We start from the raw sequence: 19,498 nt of genomic DNA, 5'->3' as shown, positions 1-19,498 counted from the left end.
TCTTATCATGTGGAAGGTCTGGGATGGTGAGACTCCAACCCCTTTCAGGGGAACCTTCAAATCTGTCAGGACCACAGGCCATGAAGACTTGGTTTGCTCAGAACACAGAGAACATATCAAGAGGATTATTTGAGCTCTGTAGACACAGCCTGATTAAGAGGAATACTGAAGAAAATATTTCAGAAGATTAAATTTTAAGTTTTAGAGCCTTTAGGTACCCCCTGCTTGACACACATGTGAAGACCAGCATGGGTTTAAACTGCTCATCCTACCCTCAGCCATATTAGCCCACATCCCTTTTTAACTAGCATAAGCGAGAGGTGAAGGCGGGATTATGTGACACATAAAGTCAAGACAGCTGCTGGCATCCATACATACATGTCCTCAATGAGGTCTTCCACAGCGAGGCATTAGAAAGCCCTGTTCAATTTAATGTTATTTTTATTTTATTTTAAGATGTTTGTTTCTTGTCCTCTTTTCCTTCTTTTCCATTTTTATTTTGAAAGAACGTTTCTCTATGCAGCTCAGGCTGGCCTCAAACTCTACATTCTCCTGCCCTCAACTTGCAGAGTCTGCAATCATCAGTGTGCACCTCCATGCCCAACTAGTTAACTGTATATTCTCAAGACTACTCCTGATTCTCAATCCTCCTGTCACCAAAGCAGCCCACATCCCATAATGCACAGTGTGAGAGGAGCCTTCTGATGTTTTCTTTTCTAGGATTTTATTTTGCTCTGAATCTTTTTAGTACACGGTTGTATGAATCCACTGACAACTGAATTACTTGTTTGGACAATTCTCAACCACTCTTACCCTCTGGAAATCCTCCTTATTCAAGCTTAAAGGTGTATTTGAAAAACAAAACATCCCTACCTCACAAAACCTTCTTATTAAAGGGAAAATGTTAATTGAGTTACCAAATACTTATCCAGGGCTGGAAACAAAGATGAAATAACTAGTTGTGCGCTCTGGCTCTGGGATCCTTAAGGGTGCTGAGAAGTCATCTCTAGAGTTGAATTGCAGCAGTAGAGAATAGAGATGCTTGACAGTAGATTTAGAATGACGGGATGGTCTAAGAGCTCTTAGCCAGGACAACACGGGAGCCATCATCTTGTGCTATTACCAAGCTGCTTAGAGAACAGGAAGTTTCACTGGCACATGGCCTCATCTGTGACTGTGAGGCTTTTGCATAGATTCTCACAGCATATTTCCTGGGTTTCTCTGATGTTTCAGTGAAGCCCTTATGAGACAGGCATGAAGCTCTGGAATATGTTACTTCCAGATGGTCAGAAGGGGCTCTGTGGCCATTTCCAGCATGCCCTCTCTTTTGTGGCCATGGTGATTGTGGAAGGATTGGTGGAGACTAAGATGTACATTCAAACATTCTAGAACCTTAAACAACTGCATAGAAAAGCACCTTGAGGATCAGCTGGATTCACTTGGATTATGAGTGAGAAGGGGGGTCCATATGTGGACATTTTTCAATATTAACATATTTGATTTACATTTACTTAGGATGCCATAGGCTCTGTCACGCTGATTGGCTGAGCCACATTTGTGTCACAGGGGGGCCTGCCTAAGCAAAGTGGCCCCTTCTATATTTGTTGAGTAAGAAGAGCAAATGGAATGAATGATCAAGGGAGCCAAGTGAACAAGATCCTTAATCCCTGCTTGAAAGGGTTGAATAAAGTGTTTTTGAGATGTCTGCAGTTGCTTTGATCTGAAGTAAGAGTGCAGTAACCTCACTGCTTGTTCTTCTGCCTATTTATTTTCCTTAACACTTTAAGTTATGAGTGCCGGGAATTAGGCCAGGGCTGAAATGTGAGGAGGCAACTTCAGGAAGGCAGATCTTCTGTGATCAGAGCAATGGATGGGTCATGGGTCAGAGCAGGAAGGAGATGAAAGCAGGAGGTGGGTTTGAGTAAGTAAGCCTGGTGCCCCAGCTGGGGAAAGAGCAGCTATGAAAGCAGAATGGGGGAGAGAGGGGTTTGTGAATTCTTTGAAGGATCTAGAAACTCAGTGTGTTTTCTATGAGATGTGCGTCAAGCAGAAAAAGTGATTAAGAGAGGAAGGTTCTCCTGAAGTGATATCAGGGCTCTTAGGAAAGAAAAGCTGCTAAACAAGGGAGGAAAATTGAGCAAAATTTGTAATTTGATAGGATTTGGTACATTTTTTGTTCCAGGGATTTTTTTAAACTAGCATGATAAAATAACATACTAAACAACATATGAATAAATGGAATAATCAAAAAGAACAAAGTATAAAAGTGAACTCAGGTTCATATACGTCTGATAAAAATAAAGGGTACCAAAATGACTTGTCAGTTAACACTGTTAAATGACCAAGCAGTTAGGTGAAAAATATTTTTTTTTAGTTACATATAAAAATAAAACTAGGGCTAGGGATATAGCTCAATAGTAGAATGATTGCCTAGCACATGTGATTTCCTGGGCTCTGCCTCCAATGCAGTAATAAATAAACAAATATAATTAATTAATTAAAAGAAAAATCAGAAGATATGAGTATTACATCAAATATTCTTGGAAGAGAAACAGCTATCTAAAAACACTGTTAAAGAGGGAAACTTAAAGTGATAATCATTAATAATAATAATAAAGGCGATGAAGAATACAACACAACATACAATTTAAAGAAGAGTGTTGGTGCGTAGAGATGCCTCAGTTTTTAAAGGGCTCTGGCTGTTCTCCCAGAGAACCAGGTTTAATTCCCAGCACTGACTATAACTCCATTTCCAGGGGACTGACGCCGCCTTCTCTTCTCTGATGGCACTATGAATGTATGTGGTGCATAGACATACATGCAAGCAAAATACCCAAACATATTAAATTAAACAAGTAAATAAATAAATATGTAAAAGACTGCTGGCTGATGTATTTACAATGTATATTACAATAAATAAATGTGAAAATTATAAATCACTAAGTAGGAAAAAATTATCTAAGAACAAGGAGAAATTTATCCATGGTAATCATCACTGACACATGGAAAATGCACAACATCAGTAACAATGAAAAACTGTCTCCCCAAGTCTGTGGAATGCCTTTACAGTGTCCTACTAAAGAGTAAAAAAAAACAAATGCAGGGAGAGCTGTTCATAGTGGCTGTCATCTGTAAAAATCACCATTCAGCAGGCTGGAGCAGGAGGATTGCTGCAAGTTCAAGATAAGCAAGACCCTTTCTCAACAAAACAAAACAATCTGAAAATAGTTGAACTAAATGGTCATCTTGTGCTATGTAGTATTCCTGTGTGTGCAGGTGTGCACGTGTGTGTATGTGTGTGCACATGTATGTGTGTGTGTGTGTGTGTGTGTGTGTGTGTGTGTGTGTGTGTGCAGTTATCTGGGTGCATAAACATGGAGTCAGATCTCAACATTATGTGCAGCCTTTATTGCTTTCCACCTTATTGCATCAAGACAGGGTCTTTCTACCGTCATCAAAACAAAACGACTGCCTACAGATTGGGAAAGAATCTTCACTAACCCTTTATCTGACAGAGGACTGATATCCAGTATATACAAAGAACTAAAGAAGCTGAAAAGCAGCAATCCAAGTAATCCAATTAAAAAATGGGGAACAGAGCTAAACAGAGAATTCTCGACAGAGGAATATCGAATGGCAGAAAAACACTTAAAGAAATGCTCATCCTCATTAGCCATCAGGGAAATGCAAATCAAAACGACCCTGAGATATCACCTTACACCCATCAGAATGGCCAAGATGAAAAACTCAAGCGATAACACATGCTGGAGAGGTTGTGGAGAAAGGGGAACCCTCCTCCACTGCTGGTGGGAATGTAAACTGGTACAACCACTCTGGAAAGCTATCTGGCGCTTTCTAAGACAAATAGGAATAGTGCTTCCTCCAGACCCAGCTATACCACTGCTAGGTATATACTCAAAGTTTGTTCAAGTACACAAAAAGGACACTTGCTCAACCATGTTTATAGCAACTCTATTTGTAATAGCCAGAACCTGGAAACAACCCAGATGTCCATCAACGGTGGAATGGGTACAGAAATTGTGGTATTTTTATACAATGGAATACTACTCAGCAATCAAAAAGGAGGAAATCATGAAATTTGCAGGCAAATGGTGGGATCTAGAAAAGATCATTCTGAGTGAAATATCCCAGAAGGAGAAAGACAAACATGGGATATACTCACTTATATAGACCTATAAGATATGATAAACATAATGAAATCTATACACCTAAAAAAATAATCAATTGAGCGGACATGGGGTAAGATGATCAATCCTCATTTAGAAAGACAGATGGGATGTGCATTGAACGTATGACAGGAGTCTACTGAGCACATCTGAAAGACTCTAACTAGCAGTGTTTTCAAAGCAAAGACTCATGACCAAACCTTTGGCAGAGTACAGGGAATCATAAGAAAGAAGGAGAGTTAGTCTGATGGGGAAAGGATAGGAGCTCCACAAGGACCAAATATATCTGGGCACAGGGTCTTTTCTGAGACTGACATTCAACCAAGGACCATGTATGGATATAACCTAGAACCTCCACTCAGATGTAGCCTGTGGGTAGCTCAGTAACCAATTGGTTTCCCAAAGTGAGGGGAACAGGGACTATTTCTAACAGGAACTCAATGACTGGCTCTTTGGTCTCCCCATCCCCGAAGGGAGGAGCAGTCCTGTTAGGCCACAGAGGAGGGCTTTGCAGCCAGTCCTGAAGATACCTGATAAAACAGGATCAGATGAATGGGGAGGAGGTCCCCCCTATCAGTGGACTTGGAAAGGGGCACGGTGGAGATGAGGGAGGGAGGGAGGGACTGGGAGGGAATGAGGGATCGGGACACGGCTGGGATACAGAGTTAATAAAATGTAACTGATAAAAAAAATAAAAAAAAAAAAAGACAGGGTCTTTCAAAAAGCCTTGAGCTCTCCAATTCAGCTAGACTGGGTCGCCAGTGATCCCCCAGGATATGCTGACACTCCCTCCCCAGTCTTGGGGTTACAGACAAATATCCCCCTGGGTTTTCTAGATGGATGCTCGGGGTCTGAAAATGGGTCCACATGATTGCATCGTGAGCGCTTTACCTACTGGGACAGCTCCTCTCTCTCTCTCTTTCTCTCTCTCTCTCTCTCTCTCTCTCTCTCTCTCTCTCTCATAGTGTCTCACTCTGTAGTCTAAACTGGCCTAGAGCTTGCTGTGCAAACCAGGCTGGTCTTGAACTTACATCAGTCCTTCAGGCTCTGGTGTAATCTGTCATGTCTCATTAGTGCTCATCCTTTAAAACAAACTTTAAGCTCTGTATGCCAGTGCACTCTGCCAGTAACTGCGGCACTTGGGAGGTGGAAGCAGGCTTGGAAACTAACAAGCACCAGACCCACCTTGGGACTCTCCTTTCTCTTAGCAAAGCTGAGATACATACCACTTATTCTTTTTTTCAAATTATGAAATTGATTTAATTTCTAACTTAAATAAATAATTTACCCATGTTAGCCATTAGACAGAGGAAGGCCTGATTCTTACCTTGGCTCTAAGTGCTAGAACACAAAAACAGCTATGAAAGGTTTAAATATGAGAAGTGGGCAAGCATCATAATTCCCATGCTTCCCCATGACCTACAGGATGTCCACACATGGCAGTGTGTGTCAATGATGCAAAAGAGGGTGGGAAAACATGTAAGTAGCCCTGATTTGTGACAACCCACTCTCAAACTACCTAATCCGGTCTTGGGAGACCTCAGTCATCCCTGTAAGGTGAGCACTAATCCATCCTGAGGGTATATTTCCATCAATTGATTGCCGCTTAGTAGGACCTACCTCTTAAAGCTTCTACCATCCCTCATTACTATTACTGGGAACCAGCTTTCTGGCATACAAACCTTTAGAGGATAAATGATATTCAACCCATAGGACAAGATATGGTCAGAGAGCTACCAGGCTGTTCCATCTTTTCTGATTCTTGCCCTGGAATGGACTGACAGCCAGTGAGATGGATTGTCAGGGTGAGCACAGTGGTCTCTGCATGGTGTTCCTACTGGGTCTCCCAAAAAAATTGGCATTTGCTCCCGATAGAAACCACAGATTCTTATAGGGACAGTGAGGCATTTCAGGGGTGCTGGGTGACATTGGACAATAATTTCTTTTCTCCACACCACCTGAGCTGGTATTAAATGGCTTCCAGGATCTTAGCCAGGCAGTGTAGGTAGTGGTTGGTTAGTGTGTCTTGTCACTCACAAGGAGAAGGAGTAGGACAGAAATGCAAATGTCCACCATCCTTGGCTGAAAAGGACAGCACTCAGCAGGCTGGGAGACATTTATCAAGGGGAGTGTTCCTGATCCTCACTGGTGAGACTAGTAAAGATACTTTCTAGGACCTCTGAAAGAATCCTGATGCTTCTTCCAGTTGGAAGGACAGTGCTGAAGCACCTAGTTACAGCTGGTGGCACATTAGTGCCCTCTTCTTATGAGGTATGGAAGATATATCCACCATCCCTCTGTGCACTGACCCTCTGCCTCATAGGTCCCCAACAGGCTGCATAGAGTGCCCTTAGTTACAGGTCCCCAGGGGAGCATCCCTTTACTTTTGAGATTCTTTGGGGGTCACTGCAAACGTCACAAATAAATGATTTGTTGTGTCCTCAGAAAGAACCTGTTTCAGACAAAAGTCCACAACCTTCTCCTGCTGGTGGTGAGTAAATGGAAAGGAAACTCCACTGGACCCAGCAGCAATTGCATCCTGTCTCGAGGGAATATGTCAGTCTGGACATAAAGATGTTGGCAGGGAAGAAGGTGGAGGTGGCATGGGTGTCCTTCTCTGAAGAGCTCACATTTGAGATTTGAAATGGAACAGGCACTAATTTAAGGAACAGTGTGTTCCTGCAGAGCCTTGACATGCTGAGGATCAATAGTCAGAAAGAGCAGATGTCTACATATGACCTGAAAAATGAACACAAGATCCAAGCGGGTACAGCAATGAAGGCAGCAGAGGCAAAGCAACAGGACCTCCCCAAGTTGTAGAGTAGTAGCCTAAGGCTCTCCTGGACCCCCTGCTTGTGAGACTCTCTGGGCTTGCTGGCCCTGCTTTCAAAACAACCAGCAGAGGGCAGCATGAGGCCACCGCTGACAGGATTAGGGCTGTAACCTGAGAAAGCAGACTGCCCATAGCCACCTTCCAAAATGAGCTGTTTTTCTGGAATCCAGCCTAGACACAGGTTAATCTCTGGAGATGAGCTGGAGCTCACATCCTGGGGATGGACTCAGATTAATTCACTCATAAAGTCATTCATGAATGTATTTGTAAGCTATTAAGCTTGTAAGTGACTACCACCCTTTTCTGGCTCTGCTGATGTGAGTGCTTTGGGAAACTCACAGAGGTGGGAATGCTGCAGCATTATTTGCAAGTAAATGTTGTAATTGCTTCAGTAATAATAGCTTATCTGTCCTTGGTGACTGTCTTCTGAGGTGAGCACAAGTGTTACTCCAGTTTTACCAAAAAAGCACAGGGTCAAGGGTCACACAGCTGGATCATGGTGGAGCCAGGCAGTCTGGGATAAAATCTTTACTTCTAATGAATTGTCACACTGGTATAACTTAAACCATATAAATGGCAAAAGTAAATATCTACAGTTGCTGGGAGGAAAATACAAACAAGAGAGAAAAAAACCTTAACACTGGAGTTGGGGCCAACTCAGATTCAGTGGTCAGATGAATGGGATAGAGGCAATATTGGCAATATGTAAGGTTTGCACAATATTATACTAGTAAACAGTCCTCCTGAACAGTCGCTGCTGATTCCATCGCTTCCTAAACATACTTAGGACCATTTGTGAACAGTTTGTACATTACCAACATGCATACTCTTCACCTAGAGCCTCTGGAAAATTCCCCAGAGAAGGGTGGTGGTTGGGCGCGGGGGATGGACAGAGACAGGCCTGAGCACAGAGGGAAGAGGGCTGAAATGAGTTGCTGGCAATACTGTGCAGGGATGCAGAGAGTTTCAGGATCTGGGTCTGGTGGTTGCCATACTCAACATGCACATGTGCCCATAGATATGAGCAACAGCCTGAGCCCTGGTCACACAAGTATCTATCTGAGGCCACAGGAACACAGCACTTCCCAGACTCTGGCAACTGCTCAGCGTCATTTCAGTCTTAGCCCTGTTATTCTGTAAAGTCACAGGATGTGATAAGACCTTAGCATGTGTAGAGATGGGGTTGGGTCAGCAACCAGTTGCAATCAGGGGGGGAACTGGGACAGACTGCTAGTGGACAAACACTATAAACAAAGCAGGACCCCTTTACATCATAAGGGAACTCCAAAGAATGAAGAAACCCTGGCTTGTGGCACGGGTGAGGGGTGTACACAAACCACCAGGGTGATTGTTATTCTTGGGACTATGATTTTCAAACTTTGTCAAACATCTAGATCATCTAACAACCTCACAAAGGCAAGAGACTTCAGGAAAATTTTTAACAGGGCCAGAGTTCTTCAACTATGTTATGATTCTAATCAATTCTGCCAGCCCCTGCTCTAAAGAGCAACATAAACCTCACAAGCCCATGGATTACCAGGACAAGACAGGCTAGTCCACATGTTGCCAGAAGCTAGCCAAGCCCAAGGCTTGTGTTTAGTTTGTAACTGCCCATCTGAAGCCTATCTCCTTTGTACATGGCAGTTGTATCTGCCAGGACCAGACTTGGAGACCTTTTCCCTACATAGTTCACTGCTTCCCAGCTGGTCTCTTGTCAGGAGCACCTCTCATTTTCCTGGCAATCCATCAGCCACTTAAGGTTACCAGGGTAACATCGCTTTATAAAACCTGCTTCCCGGCATCTCCTGCCTGGGCCTCAGATGATAGCTCATCCTTTCCTGGCTAATGGTGTGTGTAGAAAAACCCCCAAATTCCTGACAATTACCAAAGTACAGGTCGTTTACATAATAGCGAGCAAACAGCCTGGTAGGTCAGAGGCTCTGCACTGAAACCCATGCCCAAGGGTCAGGCCCATGGCCTGGTCCTTCATGGTCGCTGACCTCTGACAGCCAGGGAGAAAGGAGGCTGCCTGGACCCAGGAAGTGGGTGAGCTAGTGTTGAGTAACAAGCCTTCAGCTAGAACTGTATGTCCCTACCTCTGACTGGAATACAGCCGGAAGAATCGACAGCTAAGACAAGTGGCTCCAGAAAAAGAGTGTCCTGATGAGGGAGCCCTTCAGTTCTAAGATGCAGAGTTTGGGCCAGAACCTGGAACTTGAGTATGTCACTCTTTCAGTATCTGCTTTCTTTTTGCCATATGAAGCAAACCATAACCCCAGTGGCTGGGCTTGCATTTCTGCATAAGAAAAATAACTCACAGACATGGCTTAAACCCCATGTCTCCATTTCCCGGATAATATACACTTATGATTCTACTTATTCTCTAGAGGTGCTTCTACACCTTAAGCAGTCCGCAGGCCCTGTGGTTAAACATCTGGAATAGAAATGAAACCAGTGAGTAATTCCGTTCTACATTGCAAGTGTTTGTTGTCTGAAGAAAATTCAGTAATGTGACAGTAGAGGTGTACTAGAAACCCAGGCACATGGTCCTGTCACTTGCACTCTGCTCACCCTGCTGCCTTCTGAAGGTCTCAGCCTGGTTGCCACACCTGCTGGGAAAGTTCTGTGGAAGGAGCACAGTCTGACCTTGACCACTCGGTAGCCAACTTGTCCATCCATTTGTAAATGTTTGCTGTACCCATTGAACAAACATGCATCAACCATCAAGCACTTGATGACTACAGAGTGCTTTCCCTGGAAGTTTAGAAGTAAAATAAAAATGCAAGTGAACAAATGCAAGTCATTCCCACTGAGTGAGAATGACTCTTAGCTCATTCATGAAATGTATTCCAGTCTCATTTGTGAGCTGGAACCAGAATCCACCTTCTTCTGGCTCAGCACACTGTGCTATTGAATCTCAGCTCAACTTACTCTTATATAGCTGGAAAACAAAAATTTCACAGTCACGATTGACAAATAGATAGAAGCATTGGGCCAAGGAAGAACCACAGCTGCTCAGGAGAGAGGTCCAGTGGCTGGCTGCTGAGGTGGCATCTTTTAACCCTTACGTATAAAACCTAACTACAGGGTGTCTCCTCTCTATGAACTGATAACAGGCACACTGATCCATGATGTTGCAGCAAAAGGAAGGATGCTGGGCAGTGGTGACCAACACTGATGAGATGGATATCCTTTGAATGACCATCTGCCTCCTTTCTTATTGTTGGAACACAATATCAAATCTTCACAAGAAGAAAAGGCAGCTCTTTGTTCTCAAAGTGCAGAGTAAAGAGAATCACAGCCACTTGGCAGAGGGTTCTTAGGACTGACAGTGGTTACTCACAAAGGATACTGCCCCTCATAATGGTCAGGTAGACAGAGAGCCCCTAGGGCAGCATGTGGACCCTAAAATCAATGGCCCTGTCACAGAGAGGACCTACCCAGTCTATGCCTGGGATATCATAAGGATCCAGAAGTGATAGCTTTCCTCTACTCTCCACCAGATATAGATCCCTGTAATGGAACACACAATGGGCAAGAACAATTGAGGGTGGCTTCAAACAGGCAAGTCTGGCACCGCTTAGTGACACTTCATGGAGAAAAGGAATTGGATGCTTCTACAGCTGAGATCAGCTGCCACTCTGACACAGGCATGCCCCCCCCTTTTGTCCTTCATTGCAAAAGTAGGGGATCTATTGTAGCTTTTCCACAGTTGACTCTGACTCTGTGCTGTTCCTAGCAAAACAGAAGTGACCTTTACTCTGTGCTCAACCAGACCCTCATGGTCAGCTTCTCTTCATCCTCATGCCACAATTAAGTATATCCTCTTCCCTCAAAAGAATCACTTAACACTGAGCTTGGGAAACCAGTACTTAATTTTCTTTGGAAGCAACTGAGAGTTCAGAGAGGAACCAAGGAGAAGATAGTGGCACTAGCTTCCTCAGGCTGGAAACTCACAGACAGCCAGGAAGGAAGATTGGCAGGAAATGTCATTCCACACCCCACCATCTACTATGATGACACAGTCTTCCCCAGAGCCATGGTCATTGGGCTCGTCCTTTTTCCAGTTGCTGTAAGTGAGCTTCCCCCCTGTCACATACATGAATTGGCCTTCAGTCACCTCATCTGTGATGCCTATGAAGGCAACCCCTTTGGCAACCTCACGGATGGCGTTGTTCTCCTCAGCATTCCTGGGGATAGCCACAGTGCCTCGGAGCTCTGTGCACAGAGCTTTCACTTTGGAAAAGGGCATCTTCTCGTGGTTGGTCACAAATAACTTCTTCCCAGACCTTTTGCCCATTGAGAAGGCATGCACTGAAATCAGAGTAGATGAGGCTCACTCAATGTGGTATCCAGTCAGGACCTTAGCTGAAAAAGTCCTCTGGGAATTCAAGACTCTAAAAAGTAGTCTCAGGTCCAACTATACTAGGCCAGAACCTAGGAAGAAGATATGACCCGGAATAGCAATAGAGCCAGGGAAGAGATCCTCAACTTCCTGAAAACAGCTGGAGCCTCCTGTGATATCCCACTGTTGACACTAACATCAGTCAGAAACAGACAGAAGCACAGGTAAATACATAGTGGCATGTGTACATCACGCCACATTTGGGTGCCAGAATAAAAGAAAGGGGCTGATATTCAGGTAAGAACAGTGGGTGGAAAGCAAACAGCAAAGATGTTGGAGAAAACAGACTTCCACTCGACCTTTTTTTTTTTTTTTTTTTTTTTTTGCTGCTGTCTTCAAACTGTATGGATATGGAGTGAGTTATTGTACTTCTGGTTTTTCCTTTTTTCTCATTTGTGAGAAGTATAATATATTTTTTAAACTGTGTATATGTTTTTCTGTATGTGCCTACATGTATGCCACAGTGTGGGGGGAGGGGTCAATGGACACCCTTTGGGAACAGATTCTCTTCTCCCACTCTAGGTTCTGGGGATTGAATTCAAGTCATCAGACTGGTATGGCAGTTGCTTTTGATCTACTGAGCAACCTCCTCAGACCCAAGAAAAGTATAATATCACAACCAGAGTTGGTGAAGAGATTGAATGAAATTACATCACAAGAAAGAGCTGATCCTGCACAGGTCTGAGATGAAGTAAGAATTCAGAAATATTTGCTCTCAAACTTTTTGTATGCAACTCTGATGATTTCCACAGTATTGCTGCCCAGAAGGGAACCCACACTGAAGGATGATGTGAGATTTATGTATTCAGTGTTTGAATATAAAAATTTACTCTGAAAATGTGAGAGTGAAGACAACCTGGGGTTGAGGGAAAACTTACACTTCTTGGTGTGCTCCAGTTCTGATTTCAGATTTCTTAGCTCTGCCTCCAAAGTGGCCACCTTTGCCTCAATGGCTGCATCAAAAAGAGGGTACTTAGTGACAACAACATTTTAACCTGGAGACTCAAAACACTGGGACAGGGGAGGTGGTGGGCGAAGTTGTGCTTAAAAAAAACTCATAACCTGGGGAGAAAACTGAATAGACAAGGTACTTGCCATGCAAACCACCAGGACCTGTTCGAATCCTACAGCCTACATAAAAGCCAGGCAAGCAGTCCTGGTGATGGGCTGACACGAAGGTACAGACAGGTGGATCCCTCGGGCTTGCTAGCCAGGCAGCCTAAGCTACTTGGCAGGCTCCAGGCCAGTGATAGACCTTGTCTCAAAAAGAAAAGATGGAGTCTATCGAAGAACATTACCTGAGTATGACATCTGGGCTCCACATGTATGCAATATATGTATAGCCCTTACAGTACACTTGGACACACATGAATATTATTATGCATATAGACGTTAAAGCTCATTAAAAAGTAAGTTTTTCCCAGAAAAATACGGAAGCTAAAGAAGCAAATGGTGAAAATTGTGTTGCTGTTTTCCCAGGTGTAACTTAGTTACTCTAGTGACTGGTTACAGTGGCTCTCCTTCCTTCATTTTTTTTTTAATGAAGTACTTAAACATTGTAATATTATACTAATTTATACTAATTTCTTAAAAAAATACTCATAAGTTTGTGATTTTTCTTTGTGATTCTTTTTCATTTTTCATTACCGGCAAATTCTCTCTATGTTGTTTATTTGTATATATTCATGTATAGGTGCACATGTGTGTGTTGGTACATATATATGTGTATACATATATCAACCCAGGGTGTCATTCCCCAGGACGTATCTTTTTGTGTAGTCAAGTCCTCTCATTGGTCTAGAGCTTTCAGAGTAGGCTAGACTAGCTGGTTAACAAGCCCCAGGGATAAGCCTATCACTGCCTCCCCAGTTCTGGGATTACATATGTGTGTTGGAGTTTGTGTTTTTGTTTTTGTTTTTTTATGTGGGTGCTGGGGATTGAACTTAGCTCTTCATGCTTGTGCACCAAGCATTTTACCAACCGAGACACCTCCAAATTGCCAGGTAAACTTTAACACTTTTAATTCTTTTTGCTCTATTTCACTCTGAAACAGTTGCTGTGGTATTCCCCATCACTCAGGAGTTCAATGAGACAGACCACTTTCATGCAACTTTTCTTACAGTAGACGGGGGGGGGTGGAAGGGACACAGTTCCTCCCTCACAGCCTGGAGTACACACTGGACTTCCATCTGAAGAAAGCTGACCCCATGTCATAAGGAGAACTGATGGAGAAATGGCCCTGGAAGGTACCTGGTACCCATGAGTATTTCTCAAGGACCCAAGTGACACTGAGTAGGAAACAGCATTAAGCACTTTCTGGTGAGGCATAAGGACCAAATTAACTCCCACATAACTTCCTATTCCTAGGATCCATCAAGCTCGTTATGCTAAGGCATTTGCCTACCTTTACTGTCTCCACGATCTCCTTTTTGGCCTTTTGGTCCTGAACTTCCAGGGGCTCCTACATTTCCTGGAGGTCCCAATTTCCCTGGAGGGCCCTGTAAGCCCCTGAGCCCTTGACCTGTTGGGAGATAAAGGAAGTGTTTCCCCAGAAGTTCAAAGTTTGATGCACACTGACTCCAGGAAAGTTCCAGAGAGTTCCAGTGATAAGTCAGAGTAGAAAGGTCCTTCCACCTCCTGGCTCTGGGTGTTTGTCCTGAGGATAACCCCAACTCACAGAACCCTGTATGGAAGTGTGAGATTCAAGAGAGCTGTTAAGCACCATTGACTGGGTGGCAGTGATACTATAGAAAGATCATTTTGAGGAGAAGAACATGCCATAATGATAGCCAAGCCTCCCAGGGAACACAGAACAGTTCCAGACTGGAGATAAAAGTGAGGAAAACCGGAGTGCAGGGCTTCATACCTGGATCTCCCTTCTCTCCCTTGGGTCCATCTCTCCCATCTCTGCCACAGGCTATCACAGAGCAACTCTTGAGGGTATCCTCACAGGTTTGTGACTTTGATGCAGACATGCCCAGCACACACAGGAGAAGCACAGGGAGTGGTGGATGCAGGAGCATGGTCCTTACCTCAGAGGGGAGAACATCAATGAGATGAATTTGGTTTACGGCTCTTGTTTTTAACTCTAGCACTCTGCACCCTGGGCTAAAGACAGCAGATGTGAAGGATATCACACCCTCTAGCTCTGAAATACCAGAGGTAGGTCACACCCGAGGATACTGAAGTCAAAAGAGGAGTCAGGTAAGAGCTAAAATCAAGAAGGATGCTAGAGGAAATGGGGCTTGTTCTCTCAAGGGGCCCAGAGTCTCTGTAGGCATGATACTTAGAGGTTAACATGCTTCACCAGGAAGCTGCATGAACTCTGAGAATTATAAGCCCTCCATGCATGTGGTAGTTTGGTAGGAATGAAGAATGCCTATCACCCAAAGGATTCTGGATCACTGTTTCTTGGCTCCCCTTCTATTTCACAGGAGTCCCAGTCCCCCACTTTTTTCCTTCCCCCATAGGCTCTCAACCACAAGGTCTCAGACAGATGTAACTTATATTTAAAGTAAAACTGCCCATTTTACACACTTAGGCCTCACCTACTCTCAGAGTTATGGTTATTTTCCAAACATCTGATCAGAATCATATACAAAGTTTCTGTTTTATGACAGGCATTTGCTAGACCCAGATCACAATCAAAGTGAAGACTTCCTGGGTCATTGATCCTTTCCACAGGAGACTTTTCTTGGCTTGCAATCCCACCAGAAGGTCATTTCTGCCAGGGCGAGCTGAGGAACTTACAAGGCCTGCTCATGTAGGCCTGGAATGTGACACCCCACCCCATGCTTCTTTCAGCAGAACAATCTGGCTGTGCAGGTCCCACTCTGAGCCACTGGCCTCCCAGGGCTGTCCCTCTGCTTTGTCCCGGACTCTAACCCCAGGTCCTTGGTCCTGCCTGAACAACTCTTGCACCTGCCCTTGCTTAGCCTGCCCTGTCGGCTCCCTTAATTTTTGTTTTCTCCTGCCAAAGGTGACCAGTTGGAAGGCATCTCCCATGATTACATCCTTCTCTATCTTTCCTCTTTCTGGCTTTTGTACATATTTTTAAAACTTCCTCTAGTTACTGGGAGGACCACCCATGGTTATCCATGGATTATACATATTGGTGGCATCACCCCTTCTTCCACTTCTACTTTTCCCTTTGGAAATGACCGTCCTTCAGTTTGCATATGGTGAAGTCAATCTAGGAAGGACACAAACAGCAAAGATCAGAGAGATACAGGCCTGTTGGTCCCACTAGAGCCTTTCCTTGACCTTACAAGGTTCAGTCTGAGAGGTCAGGACCCCACCACTTTTATCCCAGAATGACTTACTAGGATTTCTTTAAAGTAAAAGGTCAGTGGAAAGGAAACTGCCTCTCCAGTCCAGCTTCTAGTAGCTTCCTCCTCAATGACGGGCCCATTAGCCTGGTGACCAGAGACCAGGCTGGAATGGCCTTCAACCCTAGATTAATAAGCAACTATCCATGGAGATGTTGTAACTGGGAAGCTGTCCAGAACTGCTGGTGGGATCTCAGCTCAGTGCTGAGTAGCTCTCTCTATTAACACTCTAAAATCTTCCTATTCCTGTGATCCCTCCCCTATCTCCAGCCATATAGCATAGACACTCTGATCTTCTAGAACCACAGGCTCTTGGCATGACTCCATCAAGATAATTCTTTCCACAAGAAACACTCATAGATGTTGTACCAGACAAACATTCTCAATTGGGTATACACAGGTTTGGATGCATTGCACGGGAGCACACAACTCTCAATTGCTATGACTAGTTTATCCCTCCATTTGCGTTTCAGTTATTGTAGGACTACAATTGTAGGATCCTCAGCCACTCCCTTCCCCTCTCTTCATTCAGAACATGTATTAAATGTCTCCTTCAGGCACGTTCCAAGTAGCCACATGGGCACTAAAAACAAAACCTAGGTCCTCTGCTGTGACTGGCATTAGCTATTTTATGGGTTAGTCTTTCTTCCACCCTTTTCCACACTTTCAACCACCAAAAACCAGATAGGAGGAGAAAAGGATATTAAGGAAAGGGGAGAAATCTCGGAAAGGGAACATCATTATTGTTAGGCTACTTTCTGCTGGTCGGCATCATCGAGCTCCTTAGGGCAAGTTTTATCTTCAAAGTCAGGATGTCTTAATTTCTTCTTGTTGTTTCTTCTCTCCACATGACTACTTAATAAACCACAATCAACAGTGACAAACAGCAACCAACAATTCACCTTGACAGGCTCTAGCATTTATATACCCTCTAAAATGTCCCCAGAATCCCAAAAATCACACATTCACAGAAACTATCTGCAGCTGGCAAAATCACACCTCTGCTAGAGCATAAAGCAAACCACAATTAGCTGCTGTGAAGCAGTCCCATATCCCCATACCTGGGATTAGAAGGAAAACATGTTTGTACAGTATTCCTGTGTTCTTAAAGAAACCAAAAATCAAGCATTCTCATTACACTCTGCAGGAGCAGCAAATGAGCCATCTTTCCAGCCACAAGAGAAGAAATTTCTGTTGATAAAAAATTCAAAGCCAAATGTGAGCAGTGACACAGCTGTTCACTCTGCTCAGGCATTCCCTCTTTTTTTTCATATTTTTCTTTTTTTTTCATTTATATTAATCAATTCAATTTACATCTCAGTAATAGCCCCTTCCTTCCTCTCCTCTCAGTCCCTCCCTCCAGCATCCCTTTTCCCCTATTTCTCAGAATAGAGGACCCCCTCACCCAGACACCCCAGCTCATCTATTCACATGAGGACTGAGTTTGCCTTCCTCCCCTGTGCTGGTAGGGCAGCCCCATCTTTCTGTCTTCTGGTATCTTCTTCAATTTCTATCTTCAGAGACTTGAAGTTCTTATACAGGTCTTTGACTTGCTTGGTTAGAGTTACACCAAGACACTTTATATTATTTGTGGCTATTGTGAAGAGTGTAGTATCCCTAATTTCTTTCTCAGCCCATTTGTTATTTGTATATTAGGAGGCTATATACAGCAATCCAATAGCCAACATCAAATGAAATGGAGAGAAACTCAAAGCAATCCCACTATAATCAGGGAGAAGACAAGGTTGCCCACTCTCTCCATATCTCTTCATATAGTACTAGAAGTTCTGACTAGAACAATAAGACAACTAAAGGAGATCAAAGGGATACAAATTGGAAAGGAAGAAGTTAGTGTCGCTATTCATAGATGATTGGATGGTATACATAAGTAACCCCCCAAATTTGATTGGATAGTATACATAAGTAACCCCCAAAATTCGGCCAGAGAACTCCTGCAGCTGATAAACTTCTTCAGCAAAGTGGCTGGATACAAGATTAACTCATTCCCTCTATCTTTAAGTGTTCTTATTCAGATTTCAGCTAATTTATCTCAGGTGAAGGGACTTTCCTAACTACTCAATGTTAAGTAGCTGCTATGTTAATAAATGTTAATTCTCTGATCTCATTGTATGCTTATTATTTGTCTGTATGTAAACTTGTTTATTTGGTTGCCTATTTATTGATCACCCCACATATCTCTTTGTTATTGTTGTTATTTGTTTGTTTTTGAAACAATGTAGTCCTGGCTATACTAGAGTTCCATATGTACACCAGGCTGGCCTTGAACTCACTGAAATCCTTTTGTCACTGCCTACTCCACATCTTTTAAATGATCATGAATGGAGTTTTGTTCTTTTGATGCTGTGTGCCTGAGACAGGAGGACTCACCTCTCTCTGAGGCACTGGTTCAGGGGGTAAGCATTGTTAGAGCACTGTAAATACTGCTAAGGTTATATGTACCACCTTTGATTTTTTTTTTCTTTTAAGTAAGCTATTAGGAGCTATAATGACTTGATTCCCTAATTAGCAGGCCTTCCCCTCCTGTGGTTGCTCCCTAAGGGAAGGATTATCAAATACCCAGCAGAACATGATACCAGCACCAGCTTCTTTGAACACTGTACTCAAAGAAGCTACTTTACAACTCTGGCTATGACTGTTTCAAAAAGCTTACAGGAGCTCTTTTGCTATAATAAGTCCTGGTGATAACCCTATAACCATTTCTATTCGAGTCAGATTGGAATCATTTTACAAGGTAGCCCAGTAGAAGGCCCGTGATAGATGCAAATACAGTCTTTCATTTATAGTAAGGCCCATTGTCATTAGAGTAAATGTAATCTCCTATCTGTATGCGATATTGTGCTGATTGCTACAAACCAGGCTTCATTTGCCTGAAGAACTGTTGTCATTAGTACAAATGCACCCTTTTGAGTATTCAAGCCAGCTTTGTGAAGCAGTTGGAAGGCCATATCCTTCACTGGCTCCCCTCCTATTGCAATAAAAGCTTTAATCAAGTGTTCTTTCTTGCCTAGTTTTCATTTTTATCATTGATTACTACAGTGTTGTAAGCTAGTAACACAAAGGCAGGAGGTGAAGACAGCAATTATGGAAGCAGCCACTGCCACAACAGCAAAGTTGCGGTAGCAGCAATAGTGATGAAAGGCTGCTGAGGCAATGTAGAGAGGAATGAGGGAAGAGATGGCTGGAAACCGAAACAATGGAGACAACTAGGTCTGTGAAGAGATGAAGATGAGCAACGGTTGTAAGCCCTGTTCATTGGAAGGGGTCAGTAAACTACTATGCCTCCTTGGCCATGGGTCTTAGACACTCTAGACCTGAAGACGCTAACATTGGCTGCAGTCAATGGCTGAGGGTCCTGACACACTAGGCCTGTATGCTACTGTAAGGCCTACTATAAACACTGCACTACATGAAGGTCCAACCTGCTGTTGCTTGCTGCTACCTGCTGTTGCTACTCAATGCTGTTAGAAGCCAACAGCTGTTAAGTGCTGGGGCCACTCATAGTTAAAGCCCAGAGCAATACACCACCAATCTAAGTACCCAGAGCCATAAGTCTTTTTCTTCCTCAGTCTATAGTAATAGGGTCCTATCCTTCTGGGTTTGGAGTCTAATGGCTCTGGTCTGCCAGTTTATATACTAGTTCTTGGTGCTAAGGATTGAGAATTGTCAACACTGAAAGTGCTTTATTTGTCTTCTCACAGTTCCCACCCAGGTAGAATAAAATAAC

The 19,498-nt window shown here is 43.5% G+C and overlaps 1 protein-coding gene across 1 annotated transcript; it reads right to left on the bottom strand.

Moving 5' to 3' along the window:
• Positions 1–10,877: 10,877 nt before the first annotated feature.
• LOC110561390 (mannose-binding protein A-like) lies at positions 10,878–15,900 on the bottom strand. Its single transcript, XM_021657787.2, has 5 exons — positions 15,748–15,900; positions 14,292–14,457; positions 13,830–13,946; positions 12,304–12,378; positions 10,878–11,334 (listed from the first exon to the last, which is right to left on the bottom strand). Exons 2-5 carry the CDS (start codon positions 14,446–14,448, stop codon positions 10,961–10,963), a joined length of 723 nt encoding a protein of 240 aa, XP_021513462.1. The 5' UTR covers positions 14,449–14,457; positions 15,748–15,900; the 3' UTR covers positions 10,878–10,960.
• Between the last annotated feature and the right edge of the window lie 3,598 nt (positions 15,901–19,498).

This window comes from Meriones unguiculatus, chromosome 9 (assembly GCF_030254825.1).
Source record: "Meriones unguiculatus strain TT.TT164.6M chromosome 9, Bangor_MerUng_6.1, whole genome shotgun sequence".
In the NCBI taxonomy this organism is placed as follows: Eukaryota; Metazoa; Chordata; class Mammalia; order Rodentia; family Muridae; genus Meriones; species Meriones unguiculatus.
This window is presented reverse-complemented; position numbering and strand designations above follow the sequence as displayed.

Excerpts from the sequence above, each read along its gene's own strand:
- LOC110561390 (XM_021657787.2), bottom strand. The coding sequence starts at position 14,448 with ATGCTCCTGCATCCACCACTCCCTGTGCTTCTCCTGTGTGTGCTGGGC. Across the intron at positions 13,947-14,291 it reads GGGAGAGAAGGGAGATCCAG|GTCAAGGGCTCAGGGGCTTA; the intron begins GTATGAAGCCCT and ends ATCTCCCAACAG. Across the intron at positions 11,335-12,303 it reads ACTGGAGCACACCAAGAAGT|TGCATGCCTTCTCAATGGGC; the intron begins GTAAGTTTTCCC and ends CTCTGATTTCAG.